At 38.6% G+C, this 18,631-nt stretch overlaps 2 protein-coding genes across 2 annotated transcripts; both read right to left on the bottom strand.

The window, feature by feature from the left end:
- Positions 1-3,936: 3,936 nt before the first annotated feature.
- klhl40b (kelch-like family member 40b) lies at positions 3,937-7,618 on the bottom strand. Its single transcript, XM_053342452.1, has 6 exons — positions 6,482-7,618; positions 5,828-5,988; positions 5,634-5,741; positions 5,226-5,411; positions 4,560-4,709; positions 3,937-4,329 (listed from the first exon to the last, which is right to left on the bottom strand). Exons 1-6 carry the CDS (start codon positions 7,610-7,612, stop codon positions 4,218-4,220), a joined length of 1,848 nt encoding a protein of 615 aa, XP_053198427.1. The 5' UTR covers positions 7,613-7,618; the 3' UTR covers positions 3,937-4,217.
- A 2,060-nt stretch (positions 7,619-9,678) lies between these two features.
- Positions 9,679-15,774, bottom strand: hhatlb (hedgehog acyltransferase like, b). The gene is made up of 11 exons (XM_053342536.1): positions 15,669-15,774; positions 13,561-13,628; positions 13,359-13,472; positions 12,555-12,749; positions 12,167-12,376; positions 11,419-11,590; positions 10,618-10,762; positions 10,497-10,532; positions 10,203-10,404; positions 9,975-10,116; positions 9,679-9,890 (listed from the first exon to the last, which is right to left on the bottom strand). Exons 1-11 carry the CDS (start codon positions 15,772-15,774, stop codon positions 9,679-9,681), a joined length of 1,602 nt encoding a protein of 533 aa, XP_053198511.1.
- Between the last annotated feature and the right edge of the window lie 2,857 nt (positions 15,775-18,631).

The following is an 18,631-nucleotide window of genomic DNA, read 5'->3' as shown; positions in this document are numbered from 1 at the left end:
TGTATTTAGTCAGCTAAAGACTGCTAACAGTTAGCCTTGCTCTGTTCAAAGGTAACAAAATGAAACGAACAGCCTCTCTAAAGCTCACTAAACAACAACAAAGTTTTTAATTCACTTTAAAAAAAAACACAAATAGTCCTTTTTTATACTTTTGTGTTAGCTGGTGAGCTTTAGAGATGCTGGAGAGAGATTCTTTGTCACTGAGACAGTAAAATTGATCTGCTTATCTAACTCTTGGCAAGCAAGCCAGTGCAAGTATTTCCCAAAATGTCAAACTATTACTTTTTAAATCTGACATTTCAATCAATTTCCTATCCAAAAAGAGTCTGTGCACTATTGATGCACTCCCACTCACTTTATCTATAGATTGCCTACTTGTAGTGTAGCATTAACCTGTAAATATTGTGTTTCTTCCTCGTGATTAATTCCTCATGTTTACATTCAGAAAGTCAGTTGAATGTGCCCCCACATGTGTCTTGGCTGGTACTACAGAAAGTTGGAATTTGTGGATAAGCTTTTGTAAATGTGCTGTTTTTATTGTTTTATTTAAAAGACAAAATGAAGCACCTTAGTGTAGTCTAATGTCTTAGCTCACCCCCAGTTACATTTTTCTTAAACTGCCATGGTTAAATGTCTTGGGCCACACTAATTGTTATTTGATAATGGTACATTTTTGTTTTTCTTTTTGTACTTTTATTTGCTGCTTTTGTACAGGGTCCAGTTTGAGACTGCCCTTTAGACGTCAAGTCTACAGCTGTTGAATTGTTGAATATATTCAAGCTGTGATAAAATCCAATTTAGCCTTACTGGATAGTAAGTTAGTAAGAAATGGGCTGACAAAAAGAAACAAATCAGACATTTGGCATAGTTTTTTTTTTTGGGGGGGGGGGTTACTGCCAACATTTTATACCCAGCTCCTCATTTAATGTGGTCATTGGTTAATGGGGTACTGACTGTTGACACAAGGCAGAATAAAAACAGTGTCAACGTCATACAAACGACTGTTGCTCTCTTGTGGCAACTTGGTAAACTGCACTCTTTCAACAATCCTGCACCTTTTATAATGCAGGTGAAATAAGTGTCTCTGGTTATCATAGAAGAAGCCCGTAGTACTTTGGAAACATAAGAAAAAGGTTAAAATATATGTAATGTATTTTCCCACTTTACTGTTTTGAGAAGCACTAGACCAAGAGACAATACTGGCATACTGTGGTTATAGGTTGTGATGTGTTATTGTATTTGCCTTATACTTGGATGGATTTGAATGTTTTTGTTATGGATAATGATAGCAGTTGGTAAAGGAGGGGGGATAGTAGTTAATACTACTGATTTATGCACTTTGAATTTGATGCCACACTACCCTGTAATTTGGGATATGAATTCAGAAACAAGGTGAAAGTAGAAAGCAGAGATGTGTGCTGGTAAAATGATTTCCACAAGTTCCAACATTTCCAGAAAAGTTTAAACCCAAAGGCATATATTTTACATTGTGATGTGGACGTTGATACACGGTTTCAGTCAGTTTCTGTATATTAGAGATTGATCAGAGGTTGTGGTTAGTAAGTGGCAGAGCTGGGCTTGACCTGCGTTTTGTTTCCTAGAATAACTTTGCGGATCATTAGCTGTGGCGTGGCACCGTGCAGGCCGAGGATAGCTCAGCTGTGAGGAGGCAGACGTGTCAACCTGCAGCTAAACTGGTCTTTGTGTTTTCAGTCTGTCTGTTTTGCACTGTGCCGCTTTTTAACAAGTATTTGTGAGCTCTCCTGAGGGTGCATACAGCGACAGCTGTTTCTGATTGGTTTGTATTCCGATCACTACATTAATCAAGAAACATTTGCTCCTTATGAGGCCTGTGACTGTTATATTTCATGCGATAAGACATTGTAAAGGACAGTGTCAGTTGCCAAATTGATTAATTAAAAAATATGAATTATTGTGAGCACTTTATACCCAGCTAGTGTGGTTTTAAGGCTGATACAATTGTTTGAATTGGAAGCTGTTAAATTGATTGCAGATGATTTATAGTTCTTTTTATTCAAACATTTCTATGGAAAAAGGTGATAGGAAAACACAAAAATTAAGTTCCTGCCAGAAATGTGTCCTTGGCAGGTGTTCAGTCATCTGAACCAACATTTAGACTACAACAAACAGCAGAACTGTTGGTTGAAAAATGGGAAATTTCTACTGTAAGTACCTGCTAGGAATCAGGTCGAAATTTTAAGGTTAGAGGATCCAAAAACAATGCAGTGTTAATGAAAACTGCATAATATCAACAGTATCTTGATGAAGATAAATGACACTGACAGATATTTTTTTAAAGACTGTAATTTATCTAATAAATTGCTAATAATTTAACAAACTGCTATACAAATGAATCATTTACCATAATGTATCCAATAAATTGTTAATTGATAAGCAGTAAAAATTGAATGTAAACCAAAATGATCTGTTTTATAGGAATAAATGAATTGTGTATTTGCATTTAAAGGAGGTTTGGAGAGTTCTACGAAGACTAAATCCACTCGAGAAAGCAGAATTTGTATTTGTCTTGGATTATTTTGTCTTCTGAATACAACTGTAGAGATGAGATCATCAAAGCAACACATAACAGAGCCTGGCAGCACCCCAATACTGAAACACCATAACAAATAATCTTTGTTTAAGTGTCATTTTTTGTTCAATTTGTCGTTATAAAGTTAAATAACAGTAAAGTTAAGATTCTAGTAGCAGAGAAACGGCAGTTTGCACAGTGTTAACGAGTCTGATGTTCTGAACAGGTTGGCTTTATGTCTTTTAATTAGCCAAATTCTCCTATACTGAGGCTAGCAGCCAAAAGCCTGTATTAGATTAGGAAAAGGTGGACCTGCCCTTGTCCTTAGATGAGGGTTTGTCAGAGATGAAGTGGGTGCCTGGCCCCCACAGTGACTGTGCATTCTGCATTGCACCCAAGGGAAATGTTTGTCACATAATGAGGCATTGAGAAAGAAAAGTGGTTCCACTGTGGGATTGCCATGTTGTGTCTCTACTTGGACTGCAAGGTTTTTGGGTTGACTAGCTGCTAGAGCCGAAGTTGTGCATCCAAAAGGATTTGATTCAGTGGCCTTCAGCTTGAATAAAAGTGTTGGGAATCTTTTATTTGCAATTAAAGAAATGTGTTGCTCTGTTGAAGACATAAAACATGTTTGTTTTGTTTTGTTTTGTTTTTTAAGAATGGAGGAGCAATTTTATTTTTGTATTTGCCCTCGTTTTGGGTGCAAATTAGAATATGAAATTGGAAAACATGTTGTTGGTTATTTTGCATGTGAAGGTTTGGCTAGCTCTTCTAATACAATTAATTTGTTAGATGGTGACATTTACCCTTTTTGGGCAAAGATACATGTGATGATAACCATAGGCACCAATGCCATAATTCAAGGATGTATTATCCACGTACCCTCTACATTTCCCATACTTACTCATATTGCAGCTGTGTTAAAGAAATCATAATGTGTACTGTTATTTGCTGATTCTCTACTTTATAATGTAAACACTATGTCTTAGTTAACCCTGGTGTACAAAGACCATGTGTAGGCTGTAGTTGTCAAGTTCAGCTATATTAAAATACTAAAACAGTACAAAGACAATAGTGTCTAGAGGTGCTAATAACATTAGACTGTATTTTCTGTCTTTTATTGTATTATTGACTAGTGTTTACTGTCTGTAACACAGCAGAGCGTAATAAAAACATTTCAATATTAAACAGTATAGATATATTATTGCAAACTGAGACGTGTGCTGTGTTTTTGTTCCAGTTGAAAGTTTTTAAAACAGTTTCGTGTTCCCATGTTGTTCTCCAAAGGAGTCGTCATTATGACTTTGCTGCCACCTGTTGGGAAATGCACACTGCTGCCAACACATTTTCAATAATCATCGAGAATTTTTGTTGGTGTTAAATAGTTACATTTTATTACATACAGTGCAAAAAATGTCAGTGGGCTGCAGATTGTTTATAGTTTTAAAATCACTGAAACACACAATTATAAAAATGTCTTAATCAAAATAAGATAGTCCTCCTTATTATGCCAGAATCACAATTACAGAGCTATAATTAAAACAGTGTAAAAGACAACAAACTGAACATCAAACAAGCTCATTGTCATTATCCTTAACTCAAATGAACTGTTGAAAGTGGGTAACAGCACAGATTTCTGATGACAAACATGGACCAAAGGGGGTTTTTACATCTTGGTGAGACGTAGGGTGTTGAGTCGGACCCCCAGAACAGTGGCTCCTGAAGCATACAGGATCTCCCTGAGGACCCCGGTCCACTTTTTCTCTGCCTCATTGTACCTGAGGAGATATGCATGAACAAACATACAGTAAGTCATAAAGGGTGAAACTGGGAAATATGCACTGGGATTATTTTTAAAAACATAAATTACAATATAGAATTTTGAGCAAATTGAAAATTGGATAAGTACCTTCTATCAACAAGTAGCGAAGAAAAAGAAGAAAAAGAAAGTAGCCCATTGGCAAATAGAAGCATGTGAATGAAAGAACTGTGTGTTATTATGACGCACCTCCAGATGTCATTCATCTCTCTTGGAACAAGCTCGTCACTGTCCTCCAGAGGCATCATGGCAAAACCTCCCACAGCGAAGAGTGATCCGGCCAACGACACCAGGTTGAGAGAGCTGCGCTCCTGGGGAAATGCTACAAAGTCTGACCACCTGAAAAACGTAAACACACACACACACACACACATAGAGGTACAGTTCAGTAAAGACCAATAGACTCCAGGAGGCCTCAGGTAGCTTGATAGGGAAATAACATTTTCATGGCTGCATCAAAACCTTCAAGATTTTTTAAGTAACATAATAACTTTAAAGATCCCTATTTTACACTTTTCTGGTGTTTTATTTGATCCTGAGAAGATATTTTTATGGTTTTAAGTACGAAAGACTATCTCAATATAGTCTGAGCCCCTTGCAAAGCAAATGTTGAGCGTATAGTTGTGACATCACAAATTTAGGAAAGTCCAAATGGCTTGTTTAACAGCAAGTAAACCCACTGAAAGAAAATAGAGTAATACAGTAAACCACATATCTCTGTGTGATTTCTTTTTTCAGTACAAAAGTAGCACATACAATCAAATTTGTAATTGTAATTTTTAGGCCCACTGATGGCCACAAAGATCTAAATAGTGCCTTTGTTGTTTAGACTCTTCAGTAATTTGAGGAACTCACTTGTTGGTTGCGATGTCATACACCTCCACAGAGTCTGTCAGGCCGGTGTCAGTGACTCCAGTTGCCACGTAGATTTTGTCCTTATGAACAGTGGCTCCAAATAAAGAACGTGCAGTCTTCATAGGAGCCAGCTCCTTCCATTCAAACCTCCTGGCATCATATGCACACATCCTTCTCTGACAGGTCCTTGTCACACAAAACAGACAGAAAGTAACACCTTTGAGGTATGCTGTTCCCCAATGGTCCTCTTCATTTTTATCAAGTAAATTGTGGAAATGTGCAGTGGGTTAATACTGTTCTGCATCATCAACTTTACATGATGTTTTATCAAAGTTTAAACATGCCATGAATTAATATAAATTATATAAATTATATATATTATAATATTTTGTCACACTATATACTCACTTGTTTTCTCCCTTTCCGCCAATCACATAAACAACATCCTTGTGGGATATTGTTGCATGTCCATAGACTGGGTAAAGAAGAGGCTCTGACTCCCCCCATTTGAAAGATCTATAAATGAGAAAATAGAATTCTTTCATTCACAATCAAAAGTTTCTCATATTTCATTTTCTATCTTAACTTACACCTGTACTCACTGTCTGTCATAGACCAGAACTGAGTCCAACGTGTGCTCCTGCTCCTTCAGTTCCCTCCCTCCCATCACAAAGATGGAGTTCTCAGCCTCGCCCAGCCCGAAAAGGAAGCGGGATGATGGAAGAGGTGGCATACCCAGCCAGTCAGCACCAACTGGGTCATACTGAGGTCACAGGAGTCAAATGTTTGTGAATGAGTAAAGTCTGCACCACCTTAAGTATACTGTAGTACACATACTGAAGTACATGCAAGCTGATGTAAATGCATCCATGTAAATGTGCAAACACAACACTTTATGCTTTATGCTCAGCTTTAACCTATTGTCAGAGGTTTTGAGTTTTTCCTGACTGACCCACCAGTGCAACATTTGGTTTAAGAGTTTATGAATTAAATGCAAATGTTGAGCAATTCCAAGCAGCTGGTGGATCAAAGTGTTGGGTTAGGATTGCATCACTTTATTATTTTTTGCAATTAAGGTAAAACAAGCATTTATTACTGTGGTCCTGTACAGAGATGCTGCAGAGCCTACAACAACATACAAACAACTGTACATATTCTATATATAATACTGAATTAATTAGTTAAGAATGGGCTGAGCTGAGGTCAGTTTGTGTCACAGCAGATTTTTTGAATGCTTTATGGTGCATTATTCCTACCTGTAGGAAGTAAGAGCACATTGGGTTTTCCTTGTTCTGTTCATCAAAGAAAAATCCTCCAGCCACAAAGATCTGATTCTCCCTGGTGACCAGGCTGATGTGATTCTTGGGAATCTGTGTGGAGAGCGCCGCCACAAAACAGTCGTTCCCTGCTGGGTCGTAGGCCACCGCACCTTTCTCATTGACCATCAGGATCAGGTCCCTCACAAACATGCCAAATCGCAGGTTATCATTCAGAATTCCTGGAAGTAAACCTTCCTCATCTTCCTCGTTATCCTCATCCTCGCCATCTTTCTGCGCTCCACCCTCCTCGTTCTTGCTTTTGCTTTTTTTAACCTCTGGCATTTTCCCAGCCCGAGCATCCTTAACCAACTGGAGTTTCTGCTGTAACTCAGGACTGGAGGAGATTAATTTGTGACTCTCCACTTTTTCTTTCATGTAATCCTCAGTGAGCAGACGGAAACGCACGCAATCCAGCAAACCTGGCAGTTCCTTCTCCCTGCTCTCTGTGTCTCGGGACACCCAGTTCATCAAAGTCTCAAAGACTGCCTCCTCGGTGTCTATGTTCAGCTTGTCGTTTGATAAAATGGCTGCCAGCTCACTGGGGAGCAGTTGGAGGAACTCCTCATCTCTGGAGATGAGATGGAAGTGCTCGCAGGCATAGTTTCGAGCAGAGACAGCCAACCTGGAACAGTCCAGCATCAGACCGAGCCTGAAGATAGCCAGACAGTTGCTGAGACTCAGGCGCTTCTGTAGGAAAGACACACATACAGTGAAAATAGAGGGAATCTGGTAAATGTTGGCCACAGCAAAGATATCCTGAACGTTCTGCTCTGTCACATTAATTTTGGAGGTGTACAGGTACTTCAGGATAAGCCCCATGACACCTGGCTCCACATCTTCCAAGACAATCTCTTTCTTTTTTTCCTCATCCAGGTCAGACAGAAAGATGGAGCGGAAGTACGAGCTGCAGGCACACAGGACCAGCCGGTGGCAGGGGAACTCCTTGCCTTTGATCTTCAGCACACAGTCAACCAGCTTCTCATTCTCCAGCAGGTCATACAAGCCGTCCTGGAGCAGCGTCTGCTGGTACAACCTGGGTTCATCCATGGGGTTTATAGGTAGAGCCATTGTTCCTGGCAGAGGGGGAGTTTGAAGAGCCTTCCTCTGGGCTGCAAATTAAAAAAAAGTTCTTCCTTTGTAGATCTTCTAACTACAGTAGAGTTGTACTTATTCCTAGCCTGGAAAGAGAAGGCAGAAGCACAGACAGACTGCTATTAGCCCACACTAGCTGAACCCCTGGGACAGCCCACTCACTCAGCTGTCCTGACCCTTCAACTGAACTCCAACTGGTAGGCTATTTATAGTCTGGGTGCTTGCTGCAGAGCTATGGGCTTCATTCTGGAACATGAAATACAATATCCATGCTTCAATCCTCTTTCCCCACCTCCAACCCCACCCCTCTACTCCCTACCCACTCCCCAGCTACATCCACCCACTCTCGGACAGCTGACGAGTTGCTTCATGGGAAATATGTCTGTCCTGAATCAGAGTCAGTCTAGAGTAAACTGGTTATGAGACTGTCCCCTTAAAGCTATCATAGCTACAATGTCATACCGTAATTTTGTTATATTAACAGCTGAAATAAATTAACAGCTGAAATAAAAAATATTGTAAGCACATTGTAATTTTGTCTTTACACACGAACACTACTGATGTTCCCTTTAGCTCAAATTGTTATTGTAAAGTGGGTGAATTGTGGAACATAATGATCGTCTTGTTTTAGGATGGACTTTGCTGTAAATTGCCACATGACATCAGTAGTTGTCACTGTTTTCATGTGTTGACTTTGCATTGGAATAACTAATGGTAAAATAACCTTCAGTGCAATGTCAATACCGTGGTGGGGGTGGGGGTCAGGGGGTATTTAGAATCAAACTTTTCTAATTTTAATTGGTTTTGAGTTAAAGGAGAACAGTGACATAGCTTTGTGCTTTGATGAAGCTCAGGAAGGCCCTGCAATGAGTCAAGCTGCAATAATGGATCTTACTTTTTCCATTATCCAGCTCGATGATATCTTTCATTACACCCTCCCTGCCAGATAAACATCTAAGTCTTTCAAACTTCATGCCCCCAGTTTGTACCACATCCCTTTTGTCAGATGGAAAGTTCGATATTTTGGGAAAAATGCTGGCACAGCCAGGCTTGCTAGCTTAGCTTAGCATAAATTCTTGAAAAATGCAGAAACAGCTAGCCTGCCTCTAGTGGATTTTTTAAACCTTTGGACAGTGCTAGTTCTAGCGGGTTCCCCTTGTTTCCAGTCTTCATGGCTACTAAACTCACCACTTGCTGGCTCTGGTTTAATATTAAACAAATATGAGAGAGGTATCATTCTTCTCATCTAACTCTCAGCACAAAAACAAATAATTATATTTCCCAAAATGTCTAACTACTCATTTAAAAAACTAGAATTTCAAGCCCAAACCAAAATCAAGCCTGATCTGGTTTCTGGATTTACTCAGACTTTACAAAGTCTCTGTTTTTGTGTGATGAGTAAACTAATCTGTAGGCTATGTGTGAAATCTGAAGAACTAGATTTGGAACACATGTCCCAAATTACCTTTGTAGACATTCAGTAGTCACACCAGTGTCTCACAAAAAGGTAAAAATACCTCTTCTTTTATGTCAATAAACACCTTTTATCACACTACTCATGTCGAGGCAGTGATTCACTATAAGTGTGAGCACAGTCATTTCACTGGACAGTGTTAAAAGTGTTTCCAGTGAGGAGGCATCAAAAAAGAATCAAGCTGCTAACTGCTGATGTAACGGTACAGAAATACCACACAGCCCTCATGACAAGACTCTATACTGACTGAGTCACACAGTGCAAAAAGCCTCTCTCTAATCTACCTAATCTGAAAGGTCAAAAACTCCCCATAAAGACACGGAACATGATATTTTTGCTGTTTATTTGCTTTAATGACAGAGGTTTCAGAAAAAAATTAGTTTTGAGTAAATGTATTTCATCAGGGTCTATTTTCCCTTATAAATAGTTGGTAAACTTTATTTACAGTTAATGCTGTTTTGTACATCAGCAGAAACAGAGTATCTGTTCAAAAGTCACATTATAAAATCTAGACTGGGGATAACACTGTGATAAAACTACTTGACTCCATACATCCTACGGCAGATATCTACTCTGCCTTCTCCTTGCTGGGATCTGCGGCAGGCTGGGTGGCGGCGGCTGCAGCTGCAGTGCTGGTTGGACTAGTGGCAGCGGTTGGAGGTGGGGTGGGAGGGAGAGGATCAGGATCATCGATAAGGGCCTGTCGCCTTTCTCTCTCTTTGATGACTTGGATCAGGCAGTAAGTCACAAACATGACGATGATGGTGGTTATAGGGAAGCCTGTGAAGACAAGGAGACCAACAACTTCACCGTTAATACACTCCTTAAACAAATGTACATATTTTAAAAAGCAAAACCAATCACCTTTGAGGAGCAGCCGTTTGGCAACCAACTTGGCAAAGTCCAAACTGTTCAAGGCCAAGATGTTGAAAAGCACAATGCTCCAGAAGTTGAAGGTATTAAAGATGCCTCTGATCCTGCGGGACATCGCTTCTGACATCGCCAACTGTAAACAAACAATTTTTTAATCATCAAAGTGCATTTTGTGCTAAAGTAGTAACTAAAGCATGAAGACAGTCTCCACTAACGAACCTCAAAAGAAGCAAAAGGCTCCATGGAGAAGAATTTGGCAGCCCACAGCTCAAAGTTGAGTCCAAAACAGTTAAAGAAAGCCCAGAGCAGTACCACTTCGCAGGGTCCCAGCCAGAGCATGGTAACGCCAAAGGTGCAGAGCGTGGCCACCAGCTCCTCAATCACATTCTCATGCTTTCCACCCAGGTAATCATACACATACCTGTGGATAATGACACAGGATCACAATTTCTGCATTTGTCAGCATTAACAAGACTACTTTAATTTTACAAGTGTTCTTGCTGAGACACGCACTTGCACAGCCAGTCGTTGATTCCTCTGTCAAAGTGGCTGCAAGGAGAAAAACATCAAGAACAGTTTTAGTTTTGCAGTACAGTGCATCTGGTGATGATCAAGTGTGATCAGCTTCACTCACGTTTCAGCAAACACGTAGAGCATTGTGATGCATTTTGGTGGCTTGGGTGGGTCAAGGTGATCCAGTTTGGACACTGTATTGATAACTCCAAACATGACAGCTGCTTTTACCCAGTCATACACCAGGTTTAAGTACGCCAAGCCCACTGGAAACAATGCAATCACATCAGTTCAGTAGTTATATTATTGTCACACTATACTGGTGCTGCAACGATTAGTTGCAGCTAAATTGCTAACTATTTTGATAATCGATTAATCAGTTAAATAAGTAATTATTTAAGAAAACATTTCCAAAATCTTTGGTTTCAGCTTCTCAAATGTGAATGTTTTCTGGTTTCTTTATTCTACTATTACAGTAAACCGAATATCTCTGGGTTGCAGACTATGTACTTTAGGAATCAGTAATTGACATTCAACCTTTTTCTAACATTTCATAGACCACTGACTAATTGATTCATCATGAAAATAATTGACAGATTAATCGCTAATGAAAATAATAATCACATGAAACCTTATTTGATTCTTTCAAAGAATGTTAGAGCCCAGCAGTGTTGATATTTGCTTTTTATCTTATCATCTATGCAACCCTGCAGCCAAAGCACTGGCAGTTAAGTACTCTTCTGAATTAGATGAATATAAATGGACTGTTCTTATAAATTAACTGTACTTATATAAATGTATATAACAATCCTCTCAAGTATAAATACTGTCTCCAGATTTGAACTGGAGAAGAACATTAGTGGCCTGCAGCCCATTCAAAAGGGATTCAATGTAGAGGGAATTTCGATGAGCTGGCACAGACCTAGAGCCCAGTCAGAGAGGTGCTTCAGCAGCTTTACGTCAGTGGGGATGGCGAGGATGTACATGAAGTGGAAGAGGATGTCCACCACAATGATGATCCCCAGGTGGATCAGGCCCTGCAGACTAATGTTCCACATCTCCCGCTCTTTCCTGGTCAGGTCTGATTTGTTGGCCTGCAGAGGGCAGCAGACACACATCACAATTACCAAGAACTTCAAGGATCTCTAACCTCTACACTGCTTCTCTGCAGCACATAAATCTCTTATATTGATTCTGGAAAAAAATGAGCATTGATGTCTACTGAACCTTTCCTTTACATGTACACAGCAATTAGGATAACTTCATCTACATTTTCCCAATAATTTATTCTCATATTCTTTCTAAATTGTTAACTCTCTTTCCTGTATTACAAAGAAATGCCATGAGAAAATATACAGCTGTTGTTTCCCATATTACAAAGACAAGAAAGGCATCTGCTAATGCAATAGTCCCTAAAATGATATCTATTTTTCACGTGTTCCTCAAGAATTTTTTCTTTCCTTTTTTCTACTGGATAATTTCATTTGGTGTCTAAAAATCTAATAAAACAGGGTTGATGAAATAGCCTTTTGTTAGGCAACTTGTGGTCATGGCTCATAAAACAAACAGGAAGGGAATACAATACCACTCAATGCAATAAATTTAGGAACCAGAAATGCCTTGAGCTGCTGCATGACAGGGAATAATAGCAAGAAATTGATTTAACTCACTTGTACATAAAATTTATCAAAGGTCATGATTGGCCCAAAATAGAAGAACGGGAGGTAGAAGTTGTACTTGAGCAGCTCCAGGATGCTGTAGTTTCCGTCTTTTCGTTCACAGTTCTCCAGAGCAAAGCTCATACAGCGCATGATGGTAAAACCACAACCTCCATAGAACAGAACATGACGCAGGTCAAAGTCTCCCTCCACAAAACCTGCCTACATGAAGCAGAGACAGAGACAATAAATGATAAAAGAGACACTAATCAGTCACAACTAATTTCAACAAATCAAATTTCTTCCACTGTTATTATTTTTCACTTTCTGACAGTAGAAACATATCTATACCAAATATATTTCTACCAAAACTTTGTTTTTTTTGTAGCCATCAATTTACCTGCCAGGACACGAAAGGTTCACACTTGAATGTAGCAAGGGTACAGAGACCAGTGGCGAAGCAAAGCCAGCGTATTTTTACTAAAGAAATGCTGTAGAGCAGAATACAGTGTGACAGGATGAGGGTGACGTAGGTCCAGCCCATACTGGTCCATACAGCCAGGAGACCGTACACCAAGTACACCAAGGACCTGTACTGTGGGAGGGAAGAATAGACACAAACGTTCAACGAACTATGATACAGCTGGAGGGAGTGTAGATTTGTGTCTGGATTTGAATTTATAAATTTTAAATGTGAATTACTCCACAATTATGCAGAAAATAACAAAACTATAAAGAAACACCTTTACATTATTGCATTCTAGCATAAACCAACTGTACACATTTAGTTAAAGGGACGACCTTTGTCCTGAGACTCTGCTGACATTTGATATGAGGTCTAATGCTGTTAACCAAACCAAACTGGCATAACTGATGTGACTAAATTTAGAACTGCACTTTTGTTTGTTGCTCTCTCATTCTTCATCTATACAGTCATCCCTCCATCTCTCTTCTGTGACTTTTTCTTTTCACTTGGTGCAATTCATCATCTGCTGTTTGATTAATGATATAAAAAGCTACTGTGCAATGTTGTATAAATAAATTAAGAGTATTCATGGCCCACAACACAGTGAGATAGAAATTCTACACAGCAGACAACCTGTTTGTTTCACACTGCAGACACACATCAGATCTGCATCCTATCATATATTACTCTTCCCAACTCAATCAGTCAATTAATCAGTGAATCCGACAGTGAAAGCACCTGTTGAGCCAGCATGGTGCAGATCTTAGCGAACAGCACATGTCCAGAGAGAGCAAACAGGATGTGATCTCTGAATGTGGAAAACCACATCATCCACTCAAAATCAGTTGTATCCTGCAAATAAATTAGCAAAGAAAAACCCAAATTAGAAGATGTATGCACCACTAACATGATTTTTGATGAACTATGAATGCGTTCTCACCATTTTTCTTCCAAAGTAGTACCATCCTGGCTTCACGTTGGTTTTGAATGTCTTTCGGTTTGCATTGGCTGGAATCAAAAAGAAGATGAGAAAGAAAATCTATTTTGGGAGTTTAAAAAAAATAAAAAAAATAAATAAAAAATAAATTTCACAAGCTTTTTAATGGAAGTCAGAGCAAAACACAAAGTTCACATTTGACCACCTGTTATTACATGACCATGTCCCTACTGAGGTAGGTGTGATGACAAGTGAGCTATTTCCAGGACAATGACCATGATATGTTGTTGAAAGATCTCGGTATAGCTATGAGTGGACCTTGAGATATGTTTCTTTTTGTCATCTTTTGGCTCATATCCTATACTTTTTTCTTTGTCCTTGAGAACATGTGAAACTGTTTGTTACAAGTGACACTGAAACTTACAATAAATGCAGGGCCTATTTTCTTCCTCTGCTCTGTGGTATTAATACTGACACCTGATCTCCTCTGCGTGGTCCGCATAGCTCTGACTCCTCACCCTCACACAGTGACACTGTCCCTATATTGTGTCGTCTGCATTTGACTGCACTACAGGAGGCATAAAATATAACTTAATTTATCCATATCAACTTATTTTATGAGTCAGTTGAGCCTCAGTGTTTGTTTTGCTTAATTCTACTTTCATTCAAATAGATGTGATGAAGTTTCTCTCTAGTCCACTTATGGAAAATAAAGGATTACAGAGGTGCCTACAGTTTTACTTTCATGCAATCAGGAAGATATTTAAATAATGTTTAATTCATGTTTGCTTGTTATTTTTTCTGCAACATAATCTGTGAGATTTCTTTTCACAATCTTGGATTACTGAATTAGAGAGAAATCGGCCATCAGCCATAAGGAAGAGAAACACACTGTTAACACATCACTTACTTATATATTATAACCTTTTATATGGCAGATTTATAGCACCTAGTTGCCTATTAACACATCTAGCAGTAATGAAGGAACATTTGAATATATGGAGTCAAAGTGTTTCTGGCTACCAGATGAACTTAAGTACAATATAAATTTCCCTTTTAGTTCTGTTTTGTTCTCCACCAACTCCTGAGGGAAATATCTGGCTCATAAGCTGCTCAATGTTCCACTACACCATGTTCACCAGCTAGTTACTACAGTGCCACAGTACTATAAACTATCTATGGTCCACCCACACAGGTGTTTTCTCTTAATTGTTTGACTTGTATAGACTGTAGTTGATTGACATATCCTTCACAAATATTTAGTTGCACAGGGGGCATTTGTTTCAGTTTGTTGACATGACATTATTGACCTGACTTGCGCTCAGTTTGCAACTAAGCAGAGTCTCAGCCAATCAGCCAGAATAAATGAAAACACCTGTGTCTGTGTACAAACACACCAAATTTAAGGGACCTTAATCAAAAGTGTTACATCAAATAATATATAACTATTGTCAAATATCAATATTGGAACTAGCCTCAGAAATCCAATACCAGTACTATAATGCTAAATAAACAACCTTTAAAGGACTAGGCTTTAGCTACTGTCAACAAATTCCATAAAAAGACCAAAACCAGAACTCCTCGAAACTGTCTGTGGCTTTTAGCTCCAAGACTAGTGTTGTCTACTGGAGACATTAATCCTAAAAGACCCAAATATGTGCTTTAATTTTTTAAAAGAGGAAAAAAAGGCTGGAACATTTCCTTAAACCACTGGGCACTATCATTATTAGCAAATATTATTCAAACATAACTGCATTTTTAATACACATTTAGTGCTTCATAGTATTTACTGCAGCAGGACAATATGGAATTGACTCAACGTAAACTAGTGTCCATGTTCATTATTTGGTCTTTTCATGGGATTTGTTGTAAGTAAGTAAACAAATTAGAATATGACTAGACCTTTCCTTAAATGAGAGTAGTCTTCAAACTGTTAGATTCATCCATTTTACTTTCACTTAGTTTTCAACACACATGATTGAACTTTTACTGACATACAAGTTAACAGCCTCTACTGGAGCGTAATGTTCTGCTACTCACCTATAACCTGTTTGTGTGTGTGTGTGTGTGTGTGTGTGTGTGTGTGTGCATTTGTGCATGCCCATACTCACAACTGGAGACCTCAAAGATCCAGCTGGTGGCCCAAAACATGGACAGACACAGCACCATGTAGTAGAAATAGATCTCATACTTGGGAAGTGCAGCTTTGATCCCCATGACGACAGCGACAAGAAGAGCTCTGGAGGCTCCTGGACACACAGTTACCACTCATCACTTTATTTGTACACATGAAACAGGTTCTGCATCCCAAATACCTTAGGACTTGCTTATCCACTTCTACAGATAAGAAACACATCCTGATGTTCATCACCTCCTCACTTTGTCTCATTATATGTTTGATTCTCACCTCAATCACAATCACTCCATAATGAAGGAGGGCGCAAAATACTGATTAAATGTACTGTACACTCCTGAACCAGCAGCTGTAAAACTGACAAGTAGAAAGGAAGGTGTAGTGTTGCTATTTCAGCATTTGAATGAGAGACATCTGTTTCAACTGTAACTAAAGATAGACTTCTCGACGCGTCAGTCATTTTTGATTCAGGTCAGCATCACGGGTGAACTATACTGTACTTGCTGAAACATATTATCAACAAATCACATTAACCTCCTGTAGTATTTAAAGTTCTTAACTTGGGGCCCAGTATCAGTAATACTTTTAATTAAAGTTTCTTTTCTGTGAGACTTTATACTTGATTTTGCTCATTAATATGATCACTGTAATTAGGGGTAATTTTGCAGGTTATAAAAACAAGGTCATCTGTTTATCTACAACTTTATTATACGGATTAAACATTAACACATCAATAGTACTTTTGTGTTTGACACTTACAATTAGAACATGTCAAATACTTGTCCTACTAATAGAGTAGTTTCACATTGGAGCAATGCCAGTATTAATATCTTGTACGTGAATACAAGTACCAATAACTTAATGTAAAATACTTTTAAGTGAGAGTACTGCATTCCAACAAGTTTATTAGTATATTCTAGTCAAAGTATCAGAAGTAGAAGTACTCATTTGAGCTACTTACACTGCTGGGTACTGTAGTTTAATCTATACAGTAACATCATCTATACAGTATCACGGGCTCATCATAGGTTTTTCTGTTTAATACATGTAACTAGTAATTATAGTTGTCAAATAAACATAGTGAAATAAAAAAGTACACTTTCAAAATAAGTGGAGAATAAGAATAATGTAACATCAAGTGGAAATGCTACAGTAAAGCACATCAAACCTGTACTAAAGTAGTTTTACTGCTTCTTCAAGCTTCTTAAGCCAAATAGTATTATCTTTATCCCCCTATAAAGTGCAGCTGCATGGCTTGATTTTCTGCTCTGTAACATAAGAACAAATTTCCTCTCCAACATTCAAAAGCTATCAGACCCATGCAGACCCAAATCATTATCTTGTGATCTGCAAATCTGCTGCAAATGATTGTATTTAAGCACTATCATTTAGGAATTTTATCTGACAGACACATTCACATTTATCAAGGAGAGGACAGTGGAGGAATGTTTAAGTTTCCACTGATTAGAATTCAAAGAGGTAAATACATCAACAAAGTGCAGCTGCTTGCTATTTTTACCCCAGCAACCTCTCTGCAATGCATTTGTTCTGTAGCTCCTGAGCTGCTCCCAAAAATATGTAGCCTATGTATGGGTTTGTAAAGTAAAGAACAAAAAAACATTTTTAGATTCCATTAATAAAAGTCTCTGTTTTCTATTCACAGTCTAACTGAGATGCCTGCTGTTGAAATGCCACACGGTCATGCACTTCAGCTCGTCCTCCGCAGCACCTGTTGTCATACTGACCTTGAACGCAGCAGTAGCGAGTCGGAAGAAGTTGCTAAACAAAAGTTTTCAATTTTCAAACACGGATTAAAATGTCAGTGTTTTTTTTAAATTAAAAAAAAGGCGTGTATGAAAATGTAAACTGTTATAAGTGCTGTGCATCTGCAGGGAGCAGGCGGGCTGCGGGTCCCTCTGACTCCCTGAGAGGGAGCTGCCACCGGTTAAAGGTGACATGATGTATTTATACTTTGACCACTGACACAGAGGGGGCGGCACAAGAAGACTGCTAAACGAGTATAATAGGCTATAAACCACACACATTAGAGGTAGAAGGATCGCTTATCTTGGCGTTTTATGGCAGGGCCTACTTTCCTGAATGATGCAGCCAAAAAAAAAAAAAAAAAAAAACAGTAGATACGGTTTTATTATGTGTTACATGTATGATAAGTCTGTTATCAAGCACAGTCCAATAACTGTTACATGTCTGCATTGTGATTAATTGGGTTTGCCTTTTTTGACATACATTCAAGATTTAGTGAATTTATTTTACATTTTTCAACTGAAAGACCTGTTGTCTCTTCTTTTCTCTCATCACTATTTTCCATATTCCTTGTTGCCAGATCTGTTTTTGGAGGGTCTAAGCCTGTTGCAATTTTGAGTTGCAGCCAAACGTCCATGCCTCACATTCTACAATGCAAACAGAGCTGGGAGACAACATGCAGTGCCGTCTAGTGACAACATCACAAAATACAATACAGGGAATCCCAGTGGTGAAATTATGGCTGCTGCCCTCCTATTGGAATACTTGAAACAAAGAAAATGACTATATTTGGTATATTTAAAAAGGTCAGTCAAGGCAGAGTATTCCAAATGTATGAAACACAAGTCTATGTAATATCTATGCTGCCTGGTTTCAGTATGGCACATCCATTGGGATTTATTAAGAAAGTTGCTCAGATGTTAATAATATGGTGTCAGGGTAGAGACCACAGAGGACTGTGTTAGCCCTGCAGCATGTTTGTGAGTAGTTTTCCTTCAGTCTAGACTCTAGAGTATGTGACACATTTAAATCTCCAGCTGGTGCTACATAGTTTATATGTATATTATAATATCTAAGTAGAGGTATAGATAAAGACAAAATCCCTGGAATTAACATTATACCTCTCATAATCATATTATGGTAATGCCTATCTTTTATCATCATTAACAATTCCCT

This window comes from Scomber japonicus, chromosome 21 (assembly GCF_027409825.1).
Source record: "Scomber japonicus isolate fScoJap1 chromosome 21, fScoJap1.pri, whole genome shotgun sequence".
In the NCBI taxonomy this organism is placed as follows: Eukaryota; Metazoa; Chordata; class Actinopteri; order Scombriformes; family Scombridae; genus Scomber; species Scomber japonicus.
The sequence above is the reverse complement of the archived record's forward strand: the minus strand, read 5'-3'. Positions and strand labels throughout refer to the sequence as shown.

Coding starts and splice junctions, on each gene's coding strand:
- klhl40b (XM_053342452.1), bottom strand. CDS start 7,612: ATGGCTCTACCTATAAACCCCATGGATGAACCCAGGTTGTACCAGCAG. Junction 5,989..6,481: donor TGTGCTCTTACTTCCTACAG/GTAGGAATAATG, acceptor CTGTGACCTCAG/TATGACCCAGTTGGTGCTGA. Junction 5,412..5,633: donor GGCGGAAAGGGAGAAAACAA/GTGAGTATATAG, acceptor TTGTGTGACAAG/GACCTGTCAGAGAAGGATGT.
- hhatlb (XM_053342536.1), bottom strand. CDS start 15,774: ATGGGGATCAAAGCTGCACTTCCCAAGTATGAGATCTATTTCTACTAC. Junction 12,750..13,358: donor GCACCATGCTGGCTCAACAG/GTGCTTTCACTG, acceptor TCCCTCCCACAG/TACAGGTCCTTGGTGTACTT. Junction 9,891..9,974: donor CAAACGGCTGCTCCTCAAAG/GTGATTGGTTTT, acceptor TTGTCTTCACAG/GCTTCCCTATAACCACCATC.